At 44.9% G+C, this 12,589-nt stretch overlaps 1 protein-coding gene and 1 long non-coding RNA gene across 3 annotated transcripts in view; one reads left to right on the top strand and one right to left on the bottom strand.

Annotated features, from left to right (window-relative positions):
- Nucleotides 1-2,763: 2,763 nt before the first annotated feature.
- Nucleotides 2,764-12,589, bottom strand: part of ABCA4 (ATP binding cassette subfamily A member 4) — a 102,145-nt gene continuing 92,319 nt past the window's right edge. Inside the window, exons 38-43 of one of the 2 annotated variants that reach the window (XM_037826600.1) lie at nt 11,032-11,166; nt 9,885-10,156; nt 7,933-8,183; nt 7,040-7,126; nt 6,703-6,735; nt 2,764-3,143 (exon numbers count right to left, since the gene is read on the bottom strand). In XM_037826600.1, coding sequence (XP_037682528.1) covers nt 7,107-7,126; nt 7,933-8,183; nt 9,885-10,156; nt 11,032-11,166 — 678 coding nt within the window. In that variant the 3' untranslated portion in view covers nt 2,764-3,143; nt 6,703-6,735; nt 7,040-7,106. The remainder of the gene's footprint in view (nt 3,144-6,702; nt 6,736-7,039; nt 7,127-7,932; nt 8,184-9,884; nt 10,157-11,031; nt 11,167-12,589) is intronic. The other variant, XM_037826601.1, reaches the window with a different exon arrangement.
- Nucleotides 4,227-12,589, top strand: part of LOC119527012 — a 40,391-nt gene continuing 32,028 nt past the window's right edge. The window contains exons 1-2 of the long non-coding RNA XR_005215299.1: nt 4,227-4,280; nt 8,772-9,128. This is a non-coding gene — a long non-coding RNA (uncharacterized LOC119527012). The remainder of the gene's footprint in view (nt 4,281-8,771; nt 9,129-12,589) is intronic.

Raw genomic sequence — 12,589 nt, 5'->3', positions numbered from 1 at the left:
TTTCTTGGAACAACGTCTTTTGTGTATTTTACTGGTTTTCATAGTGTTCATTTCAGCAACTATTTGTTGACAGTTTCCTGTCTGCTAGGAGCTGGGGAAACTAAGATGAAAAAGACACAGATCTTGCCCTTTGAGAGCTCAGATGTCATGGAGACAGGTACACTGAGCTTACCCCAAGGGCATTGTGCTTGTGTATTTTGTTTACTTTTGAGAGTTTAAAGACATGAAGCCTCCTGGGGTCTCAAATTAGACCTAGTAGTTACTGTCCTTCTATTGTTAACATTTTGAAGACCAAAGGAGCGACAGATTGATGGACTGAGACTATTGGTTGATGGGTGTTAGTATGAAAAGCCTGTTTCAGCTGGCCTTTGTTAGCTCTGAATAGCTCCCTCCTGCCTTCATTTCTGGTCTTGCAGTCACTGAGCGCTGGGATCATGGTGGCCAAGGACATGTGGGCATCTTCCTTCGGCCCCAGCAAGTCTGAAGTCTGGATTTTAAGATATTATTGGTGTAGCAGCAGCAAGAACCACAGCAATAGCAAACATTAAAAAAAAGTGAGCCATTTGTTTGCTTAAGGACTGCCCTTGGCTATCTCAGATTGAGTTTTGGAAAGGAAAGGGATCATTACATATTTTCCATTCCCATCATCTCTAGTCACCTTATATCTTAACCACACCCAAAATGCCTAATCACACTTAAGTCTTGGTGCTGTCTAAGTTTTCAAGTTGGGAGGAATATCACTCTTTCTTAAAGGCAGGTTATCTGCTGTGGTCCAACTGGGGCACAATTTTTCATGGCTTTCTGTGGGATTTACCCCTTTCCTCAGATGGTGAGTGCCTAAAAGCACTCAGGACTGGCATTCCCACTTCTCATATTAAACTGGTGAAAGCAGACCAGTCCTTCTATTTTATTTCAGTTTATATCATCTCAGGGGAACAACTAGGCAGTCTTCAGATCTTAAATGCTCTTGGTCAGTGAAGGGTATTCCCAGAAGCTCTCAGTTCCCCTGGGTAGCAATTCTTTCTGCCTCCCTTTTTATTTAAGTCTCTTGGCAGCTGAGGTGGACAACCATCCTAGACCAGAGGGCAAGGAGTTGTTTACCTGTGACCTTGGAGGTGGCCTGTATGTTTTTTTCTTTTTCTCATTCCTTCAAGGGGAAGGGCCTTGGGTGGGGCACCACTGCTGGACATTCAATGTGGTGGGAATGTGCTCAATCTCTTCTGGAAAGGCTGTGCTAAAAATTGTGGGGAAGAGTATTGCACAGTAAATTCGACCTTTAATCACAGGAGTTTAGATCGGGATCCTCTTGGTGATTAACAGGGTGAGGTCAAAGGGCAGAAAAACTATTGAGAGTACTGAGAGAAAGAAAGTTGACTTTGGTCAGCCTGAGGCCCTTCGACCTGAAGGTGCAGGGTGAGGGAAATGGGCTGCAGCACCTTCCCCAGCTCTCAACATACCAACTGACTAATTTCTTTTCTCTTGTTCTTCTCTCTTGTTGCTCTTTTGAGCTGTCAGTAGATCTTCTGGCTCAATTCTGGCCGGTTTGGCTATACCTAACTATTTCCCGTCAGGAGGTCTCTCTAATAACCAGCACGACCTACCACGAATGACTGCTCGTGCCCTCCTTCCTGCTCAGCCTTCTTCCCCATGACATTGTAGTTGCTAACTTAAATTACAAAACCACACAGCATGCAATAGTGTGATGTAACTATCAGCAGCATACTCCTGGGCTTTCCCAACCTTTAATTCTGACCCAAGTTAAAATAGTTTTATGTTTTCGGTCAATTGGTAGATTAAAAAAAAAAGTCAAAGCCAGAGTAAGCTTTGAGACTACCAGAGTGGTTGTGTAATCTTGATTAGCAGTTAGTTGCCACGTGTCTATTATGTGCAAATCTGCAAGCCAGAAGCTGTGTAGGATTTACAGTCATTTAGCCATCTGCCCCCTGGAGAAGCACAGCATCCTCACTGAAGAGATAAAACTTTACCGCCATATCATGTCCTCTTCTCAGTAAGAGTTATTGGGACTCACCTCCTTTCTCTCCCCCTTCCCTCCTTCCCTCACCTTCGGGGACTGGGGTCCATCCATAGTGTAATGTGATTTGAGCAGCACTGTTCTAGGTCATGGAGAGGAGATGGCCTTGGGAAGGAAGTCCATTTGCTCTCTTCATCCATAATTCTCTTAAAGTGGTTTAGTTAAAACTATTTTTTTTCTGATTCTTGGTGAGCTTTTATGTGTACAACTAGATGTCCTGTGACCCTTTCCCTTCTACTGTCACTGCAGAAGGCACACACGTTTGCTGTGTACGAATGGCCCACTATTGTATGAGTGAGGACTTGACTTCTTTAAATAGTTACAAAGACACGTTGGATCTCTTCTCCAACCAAGAATCCACTTTTATATGTTCTTTTTTCTTTGCCTGCTGTCCTAATTATACCTATGAGGTGGGTACACAAATAAACTGGGCAAACAGATGTGAAACCTAGATTAAGATAATACCCAACTGACAACAGATAACATTTACCTCCATTGTCAGTTGGTTATTTTCTTCAAACCTTATAAAGCAGACTTCGCATGGGAATATCAAGCATAGGTCATTTGCTTCCACCCATTGTTGCAGAATCTTGCCATGACTAGCACCTATGGTCATAAATCTCCCAGATGCTTACGGAAATGTCAGGGAGTTGTACATGAGCACACAGAACACCTAAAACCTATGCCAGAAGGTGCAAACCAAGGACATCAGTGAATTAAGATAGTTTGTGACAAGTACATTAGTATTTTACTTGCTCCTTAAAAATAAAACACACACACAGAAAAGCAGCTCCACCTGAAATGAGAGAGATGTGGACACCAAACCTACTGGTGGGGATGGACTGGGATTTCTTCTTCTGTGGTCTGCATGGAAAGGGTTTTGGACTGGTTGGGTCAGTTTCACCACCATGACTCAGGATGCTCCGGGCAAGCCTGTCAGTTTTGGTTTCGGTCCAAAAGAGCCATTTTGCATTCACTGCACCATCCTCATGCATTTGTTTCTGCTGCAGGCAGATTATGTTTGCTGACTGCTTCATTCAGAGGACCATATGGGCCAAGGCCCGCACCTCCAGCCGCTTAGGGAACGAGCAGTGTGGGGCATTCAGCAGACCTGTGGGAGGAGAGCAGATGGACACTCATCATCTAGGTTTTCTGAAGAGATGGTACAACTGCTTTTGGATTTGTAAAAGTTAAACAGTTGGCAATCTCTGAATGAAGCTCAGCCAAAGCACTGGGGTTCTATTGGGTCACCAAGGTTATGGGTAGCTTGTTTCCTTATATGTGAAATGGTCAGATAATCTCTTGGGCCCCTATGGCTCTAGATCCAGGTGTTCTCTGAACTTCTGCTTATAAAGACACATGCCCCGTGCATGTATACATACATGCATCTTAGAGGGAAGCTACACACTGTGCTGTTTCCAAAAGTTGTTGTAGGGTCACTGGGTTTGTTTTTAGCCCAAGAAAGTTGCCAACTCCCTGCTCTCTTAAAAGCCAAGGAGATACCATAATTCAAGTCATTTTTGAGGTACACAGTTCTCTTTGACCACTTCCTATAAAGGTAACCCCTGGGAAGCATGAAAACTTGATGAGGGTAGGGTGTGGGGAATGAATGAGTAGGGAGAGATTTGAGCTGGAACTAGGGATAGCAGGCTCCAGATCAAAACTCTGGCACTAAAGTCATGCTCCCTGAGAAGCGGACACCAAGGTGACTTTTCCAACTGGACAAAGTCTCAGTTAGTAAATGCATGTTCATTTCCTGAACCAATACCCAAATGTCAGGGTGGGGTGTTGGCAAGGAGGAGGTTAGAAGTAGGCCCTCTCAATTTAGACAAAACATGGTTTTTCCAATTATCTGGCTTAAATTCACACAACTCTTAAAAAGAGGACTAAGTACAGTACTTAGGGCTGAGAACATGCTTTGAGATGGGACAGGAGTAATCAAGGCTGCAGGCACTTCTGAAATTAATTGATAGGATTTAAGCTATATGTGGAAACGCCATAACAACATTTAAGAACGATGCTCAGAAACTGATCTGAGTTGTTCCTGATTTTGGAAAGCACATGAGATGGTCACTTAATTATTAACCCATTTAGGATGTTTCTAAGTTGACTGATCAGATGCCTAGTCATCTATCACACTCTTGACCTTTACCTGATTTCATATAACAGATTGTGACATTCCACAAGACCTTATCTCCAAAGATGTTTTCCAGTCCTGAGTCCCTTGAAGAATTTTAAAATGTTCTTGGTAAGTAGATACACTGATCTCTAGATAATGAAATGTCAACTTGGTTCTGGCTCACAATCTGGGGCTATGAAACCACCAGCCTGCTGAACTTCCTGAAGCTGAGCTCTCATGTTTGTTCAGGGGTGAGTTATGAATGTTTTCTAGAATTCCTTGCAAGAAATGGCCATTTTCTTGTTTGTAGGAAATTTTAAGGACACAATTTTAAAGTAGTATAATGTAAACAAGAACGCAATCACTGTGTTGTGACAGGTTTATTTATGTACAATACTGTACAGGATTTTTACCAACCTTGGTAAAGATAATATATCATAAACTCAGATATAGGTTTTAAAATCACAAATTTATTATAAAATGTAAAAAGCTTCTATTTTGCAGCAGCTTCTCTAATATTTGTATGTTAAAGTGCCAAAACAAAATTGAAAAATGGTTATATCCAATAAGTGGGTAAAGTGTGGAATTAACTGCTGCAAATCGCAGATCATCAGTGCCCTGGCCTGGCCCAGAGACGATGTGATATTAGTACTTTAAGAAGGAATATACTAGGGTGGGAATAGGGAGACCAATGGTATTTCTAGGAACACTTTTGCTACCCAATTATGTATGCTGAGTTGTAAAGGGGATACATAACTGCAAATGTCTTTCAAATAATAATTTTCTCTTGGCATTAAAAGAACAGCAATATCCATAAATGAGAAATGGTGCTAGAAAATCTCAGCAAGGCTCATGTTTCCAGGACAGGCGCCTTTACTTAGGCACTCTGGGAGGCAAAATCAGCCTTGCCAAGGAGGCATTATGTCTCCACTGATCAAGAGGAAGGGGGAAAACTCATTACTAGCACTGCCTTGGAAGAGAGTGTTTCAATTGTTAGATGTATCTGTTTTCTCTTGATGTCAAGAAATTTGTTGGAAGGAATAGGAATTTTATGGGAAAAAAGGGTTTTGCATGTCTTTGCTTATTGCAAAAATGCCTTGATTTGAGAAATGGAAGGTGGGGAAATTAGAAAGAATGGAGGAGGTAATGTGTTAAAATCCTTGGCTTGGGGTGTAAATGTCCCTGGCAACACAGGATATGATACTCCTGGGGATGAACCTGGACCCGACATCATGGGATTGAGAACATCTTCTTGACCAAAAGGGGGAAGCAGAATGAAACAAAATAAAGTTTCAGTGGCTGAGAGATTTCAAATGGAGTTGAGAGGTCACTCTGGTGGGCATTCTTATGCACTATGCAGATATCCCTTTCTAGGTGTTAGTAATTGGAATAACTAGAAGTAAATACCTGAAACTATCAAACTCCAACCCACTGGCCTTGACTCTTAAAGATGATTGTATAACAATGTGGCTTACAAGAGGTGATAGTGTGATGGTGAAAGCCCTGTGGATCATACTCCCTTTACCCAGTGTATGGATGGATGAGTAGATAAATGGGGACAGGGACTAAATAAAGATTGGGGTGGAATGGAGGGGGGATGATTTGGGTGTTCTTTTTTACTTTTGTTGTTTATTCTTATTTTTATTCTTTCTGGTGTAAAGAAAATGTTCAAAAATGGATTGGGGTGATGAAGGCACAACTATATGATAGTACTGTGAACAGTAGATTGTACACCATGGATGATTATATGGTATGTGACTATATCTCAATTAAACTGAAATAAAAAAAAAAAATCCTTGGCTTAAGCCAAGGCACCTGGATCCTGGAGCCTCCTCCAGTACCTTCTCTCTCTCTCTCTCTCTCCCTCTCCCCGCCCCCCCGCCCTCTCTCTCTGTTGGAAACTGGGATGGGGTGGGCACACTCCTTACATGGGGTACTGTGCCAGGGCAGGAACTTGGAAGCACCTATTCCAAGTCATCCCAGTTTTCACAGGCCAGGGCACAGAGCTTTTTATTGATTCCTCCTCCATCATCTTGACATTTTTATAAGGACCAAAAAGCCCCCTCCCTACAACAGACAATAATCCTTGCTCTAATCAAATGTGTCCACCATTGGAAGTGGGAGCACAGGGACTAGTGAATTTCCTTCCCTTAAAACATAAACACATTCTCTTTGGGGTGATGCAAAATTTTAGTAATGGAAGGTGGTGATGGTAACACAATATTACAGTAATTAAGGCCACTGAATTGTACACTTAAAAATGGTTAAAATGGCAAATTTTATGTTATATATGTTGCCAAAATAAAAAATTTAAATATGTTAACAACCACACAATTAATTCAAAATGTTTTGAATCCTCAAATTATTCAAACTTGTGCAATATGTCTGCAAATCAAAAGGTAGCCAAACATTTTATGACACTTTGTATTCCATTTGTCAGTAGTGTCATGCATTTGGTTCCCATTAAACTGTTTATTTAAAAAACTAAACAATATGACCAGACATAGATGTCAAGTATCCCAACACCAAAATGTTTTATATTCTTTCCTACCTTCCTTGCCTCTTCAAAATCCAAGTCTTTTCACTGAAAGCAAAAACATGTGGGTAAGTTATTATAAAAAACTGCTCTCCCATACCACCCAAATAGTTTGTTGATTACAGAAGGAACCCACACAGCTACTGATGGAAAAGTCCTTCAGCACACAGCCAGTGAGGCATGGTGGGGACGTGGGGACGTAGTGTGCTGGGGACATGGTGCTGGTGGGTGCTCCCTGCAGGACAGTGGGTGCTCTCTGGGCCTTGGGGCCTCTTGAGCACAGTGGACCTGCTGGGTCCCCTGAGCTGAGCATCTGCCTCATGGAATGGGTGGTGGAGGAGGAGCAGGGTACCTTGGTTTGTCGGCTGGCTCCGGCAGCCCGCGGGTGCAAAGGAAGGTCATGAGTTTCAGTCTGCTGTTTAGCAAAGTTCACAAATACCTGGAGACCAGAGAAGAGCAAGAGTAGGTAGGGCCTTCCTGAAAATCCACCCCGCCTTCCACAGTTAGCCACAACCCAGCTGGAGAGCTTGTGGCCTGCGCACAAGGGGCTTGTTTCTCAAAATCCTGAGCTAAGCCAGGAGAGTCCCCACAAAGGAGTCAAAGGATTTGGGGCACCAGAGCTTGGAGTCACCAAGGCAAAGTGGATTCTCATCTAGCAGGGCCTTCTAATCCTCTACAGAAAAAAAACTTAAAAAAAAATAAAAGGTAGTTCATCTCTTTACTGTTCTTCATTCAGAGTGTTCAATGTGGCTGTGACTCCACCTGCTTGAGAATGACAAAAAGCTGCTGATGACCAAGCTCCTCAAGGGGGTAAATGGAGATCTGCCTGTTTCCACCTGCTTGACTGGACTGTCTTTAGGAGTGTTTATTTAAAAAAAAAAGAGCTACATGTTTATCAAAATTCTCTGAATATACACTTAAAATGGGTGCATTTTATTGTATGTAAATCTGACACATTTATTAGTTTGATTTGGAAAAAATGCCACCCACACAAACCATCAAGGATGAAATCACACGTGATAGGGTATAGTCAGGAAGGAAGACGGGTAAAAGTCAACAAAGTTTGCTGATGATTAAAATTGTTAAAAAACAATCTCTGATCTACCAACCACTACCCTAACGGACAGAAGGACTAGCGTGTGTTAAAAATGAGGACTGCTGTGCCTCCCTCTTGTGTCAATTCCGGCCCACGTTGAGCGTTCTGGCCTGCCTGTGCCACGGCCCCACTCTGCACGTGGCGTGCACCTGCCTGGTCCAGCGTGGTCTGCGTGACCGAGTACTCCTCAATGAGCAGGCTGTCCTTGTGGGAGATGAGCAGCTGGAAGATCCTGGCCAGGGAGGAGGAGGAGACCTGGAACTGGAGCATGTTGTAGTGCCTCTCCCTCTGCACACTGCCTGGGAAGTTCCCCTGGAAGAACTGCTCCACAGGATTCAGGTCGGGAAGCAGGTCCTTTGGGGATCTGATTTTCATGGTGACGATGTAGCCATCTCCAAACCTAGGGGATGCACACAGCGTGGCACAGGCCTCTGTTAGTGGTTGGGTCTAAGGCAATCCCAAAAGAAGGAATACACTCATTGGAAATGTAAGGGATCAAAGCCTGTGTGTATGTGTATGTTTAAAACTGGGAGAAAATAAAACCCACAATAATCCCTGGGGAAATTGTTTGATACCAGTTTTTGGGGTCTAAATATCTGTGTGGTGAAGTGGCAGACGCGCCTGCTGAAGTCAAAGTTGATGTGAGCCCCATGGAGTGACCACAGGCTCACCGGTAAAGACTTGTGGGGCCAGTGGTCGCAACTGCGAACTGGGACTTCATGAGATGATCCCAGGTGGGAGCAGAGGCTTGGGAGAGCAGCACTTCCTGGAGGAAGCTTCCAGAAGCAAATGGAGCTGCCAGGGTCAGGGCTATAGGTTCTTCCCTCAGCATGAAGAATGGTCCAGCAGAGAGGGTGGGTGTGCACAGCCACCTGGCACCAGTGCACACTTACATTTCAGGGTAAACTACGTCAGTTATAATTTATTTCAATGCCCTCCAATATCTAGCATTGTCCTCCTTTACAATAAGGTACCTTTCACCTTTTAGCTCCAGGAAAGTGACTGTCACTCCCCACTGGAGCACTCATCTCTCACCTGCTCTACCACAGGGATACTGAGGAGTTGGAGGGAAAGGAGGGGAGGACCTCCGCTTCCCCAGCAGTCGGCCACAGGAAGCTGCCGAGACAGGCCTGGTGACCTCACATGCTGATGTCCTTGCAACATCTATGCAGTGTCCAAGTTGCAGTTCAAGAAATCAGGGGTCAAATATCCATTTGCCAAATGCAGCTCATTGACTAGACCTTCCTCTCAATCATTTATCTGCCCTGCTGCACGTGAAGAGGACATTTACTGGGCAACGCACTTCTAGTGGCACATCAAGATTAAGATCCTTGGCAGAGAAAAGGTGGGTTATATGATGTTCTTTCAGCAACCAGCATGGTGACATTCCTTTTCTGGGCTCTCAACGAATGTTTGTTAAATAGATGAGTGATAACTATAAATCCACCCTCTCCTAGTTTACAAAGCATATCAGAATGCAAGAGTGCAAGGCATTACTATGATAATCTTATTTTAACTGACTGCCAACTTTGGCACATAAACTGTTAATAACAAGTTATTCATAACTGTTTATAGCTTATGGGTATAGGACAGTCCTACTCAAGATCACTGGCATTGCTGGTTTGTCGGTAGAGCACATGGTCATTTCTCAAAGTCACCAGCCTACAACAAGCTAGAGAGGAAAACTGGTTCTCAAGCCACTTGGGCTCCTAATCACTCCTGCATTGGTTGTGGACTCTCTTTAAATAGGTTATTCAGTCCTGGATCTGTCGTGCTAAGTGGTGGGACAATGAAGCAGTGACAGGGACAGGACCCTCCCTCACCGCAGCTGGGCTCTGCACCCGTCCTGGTTGGAATCCCCTCACACACCCCTCATTCAGAGACTCAGCAAGCCTTTAACCACAGGCAATTAGCTCAATTTAAAGGTGTTTCTTATCAGCATAGGGCTTTCTCCAACTTCTGCTGGAGGAGTTCCCAGCCTCCACCCACCTCTGCCCATGGGATGGGGGGCAGCAGGCCCTCCCGGGTGTCAGCAGAGAGCACAGGGCCTGGTTGAACCCCACTGAAGGTGGTAAAGGCATACCCCTCACCATCCCCTTACCTGTACTTGAGGTGCTGAATGGTGCCCAGGCACTGGAAGGTGCCCTTCACCATGATGGCCAGCCGGGTACACAGGGCCTCGCATTCTTCCATGCTATGGGCAAGAAGAGGAGGTGAGGGAGTGGGGGAGGACTCCCCCCCCCCACCCGAGCCCCCGGGAAGCTCTTGCCTGTGGGATGTGAGCACCACGGCTCTCCCTTCCTTGATGATGCTCATGATGGTGCTCCACAGCATGCGGCGTGCCTGGGGGTCCATCCCTGTGGTGGGCTCATCCTATGGGGTGGGAGAGAGGGCAAATGGGCTATGGGGCTGGACTGGCCTCTCCTGGTGCCTGCATTGCCCCTCAGCTGAACCTCTCTGAGCAGCTCTGGTCTTTGAGGAACATGAACTGACAGACAATATACACAGCCACTCCCCAGTGGGGTGAGACATGGGATCCCCAGGTGCAGGGTAGGGAAGGCAGGAGGCTGGATGAGAAGAGTGAGGAGACACGATGCACACTTCTAGACTTCCGGTCCTGTGCTGTCACAGTGGGAGTGTGTTGTGGCTCCAGTGTCACCCAAGAACTGAGTTATGGATTGAACTGTGTCCTCCCAAAAGATACGTTTGAGTCTTATCCCCCAGTCCCGGGATGTGATCCTGTTTGGAAATAGGATCTTTGAATATGTTGTTAGTTGAGATGAGACCAAACCGGATGAGGGTGAACCCTAATCCTATCTCTTAAAAGAAGAGAAAATTGGACACAGAGACAGACAGACAGAGGGGAGAGCGCCATGTGACAACTAGGCAGCAAACACTGTGAATTGCTGACAAGCCACCAGAAGCTAGAAAAGGTAGGGAACAGATTCTATCCTATGGACTTTGATTGATGCATGGCCCTGCTGACACCTTCATGTCGGACTTCTAGCTTCCAGAACTATGAGACAATAAATTCCTGTATTATTTTTTTAAAGCCACCCAGTTTGTGGTATTTCATTGTGGCAGCCCCAGGAAAGAGACAAGCTATGATCCAAAAACTGAGCAGTAGAAACAAACCACTGCATTTTCTACATCTGCTGGTGCAGAACGTATTTCCCCAACCAAACAGACACTAATCTTGGTTTGAGCTTTTGAGGCTTCCGGTGCCCACAGGTCTTGGGGTCCCTCACCAGCAGCACCAGTGGTGGGCAGCCAATCAGTGCAATGGCCGTGGAGAGTTTCCGCTTATTGCCCCCACTGTATGTGCCAGCCAAGCAGTCTGCGTAGAGTGAGAGGCCCAGGCTCTGAATACTCCAGTTTGCAACCTGGAGGAGAAAAAGAAATCCTGTTTGGGGAAGACAAACAAGCAAACAAACCCAAACCTCCACCAAGCCAAAGCCTCAGCTTCTCAGCTCTCACACTGCCAGGATAACAGATTCAGGTGGGCTGAAACTGGGCCACCTGTAGGCTCACGTCCTCTACCTCATGCTCCTTTCCACTCTGTGCCTTGGACCCCAGTGGGGCTCAGTCAGCTCAGTACCCATTTGGTGCAGCCCCCTGGGAGATGTCTTTCAGCCTTGCAGAGTGCAACAGTGCTTCTCACCAAAGTCCCAAACTATGGCTAGGGGCAGAAGAAGAGTACTAAGCCCTGTTTGAGAAGATGGTGGGTCCCATGTTAATTCCACCCCTCATCATGGGCACACCAGAGGTGTGGTATTTGGGACTGATGGAGGGACAAGGGGTCAAGAGGGCAGCTGCCCTTCCCGTACTTTCTTAAACAGCAAAACCTAAGCCAATTCACTGGAACCTGGGGCGGAGGGACAAAAGTCGGCTGTTGTAATCAGTAAGCATCACTCTTTGTGGGAGGTTCCCATTGTCATTTGTGCATCTAATAAATACATGTTGAGTACCTAGTATGAGCCAGGCACTGTGCACGGTGCTGGAGAGTAAAGGCAAGCATAGCCATTGCCTCTGTACTCACACTTGGGGAGGGCACAGTGACGGAGAATTGAAATAAACAGAATAAGTAGATTATAGAGTGCTCGAAAGAACTCAACAGGGAACTATGATAGAGAAGTACAGGTGTGTGTGTGTGTCTGTGTGTGTGTATGAATGAAATCAATGGAGACACACCCGCCATGCTTCTGTACTTGTACCCTCTGCAGGGAATGCTCCTTCCTAGATCTCCATATGGCTCACTCTCTCACCTCCTTTAGGCCTTCACTCAAAAACTGCCTCCTCCATGAGGCTTTCCCTGGGCCACTTACCTAGAAGTGCAAACTCCACCCCACAATTCTTCCCTGCTTTATTTTTCACCTAAGGACTTTTCACTCTCTAATATACTATATATTTTACTTATTTATCTATTTATTGTCTATCTCTCCCACTAGAATGTAACTCCACAAAGGTAAGGATTTTATTATTTAAAAAAATTTTTTGTTGGAAATAGTTTCAAACCTACAGAAACAGTAAGAACAGTAGGAAGCACAAAGAACTTTCATAAACCCTTTACTCTTTCTCCTCTCGTCTTCTCTCTCTCTCTCTCTCTCTCTCTCTCTCTCTCTCTCTCTGTCGCACACACTTTTCTTTCTGATCCGTTTGAGGATACATCATGGCCCTTCACTCCTAAATACTTCAGTGTGTATTTCCTAAGAATAGAGCTATTGTCTTACATAATCATGATACAGTTATCAATACATCAGTAATTCATTGTTATGAGACTTTAATCTACCATTCATGATTCGGTTT

This window comes from Choloepus didactylus, chromosome 2, assembly GCF_015220235.1.
Source record: "Choloepus didactylus isolate mChoDid1 chromosome 2, mChoDid1.pri, whole genome shotgun sequence".
Taxonomy (NCBI): Eukaryota; Metazoa; Chordata; class Mammalia; order Pilosa; family Megalonychidae; genus Choloepus; species Choloepus didactylus.
The sequence above is the reverse complement of the archived record's forward strand: the minus strand, read 5'-3'. Positions and strand labels throughout refer to the sequence as shown.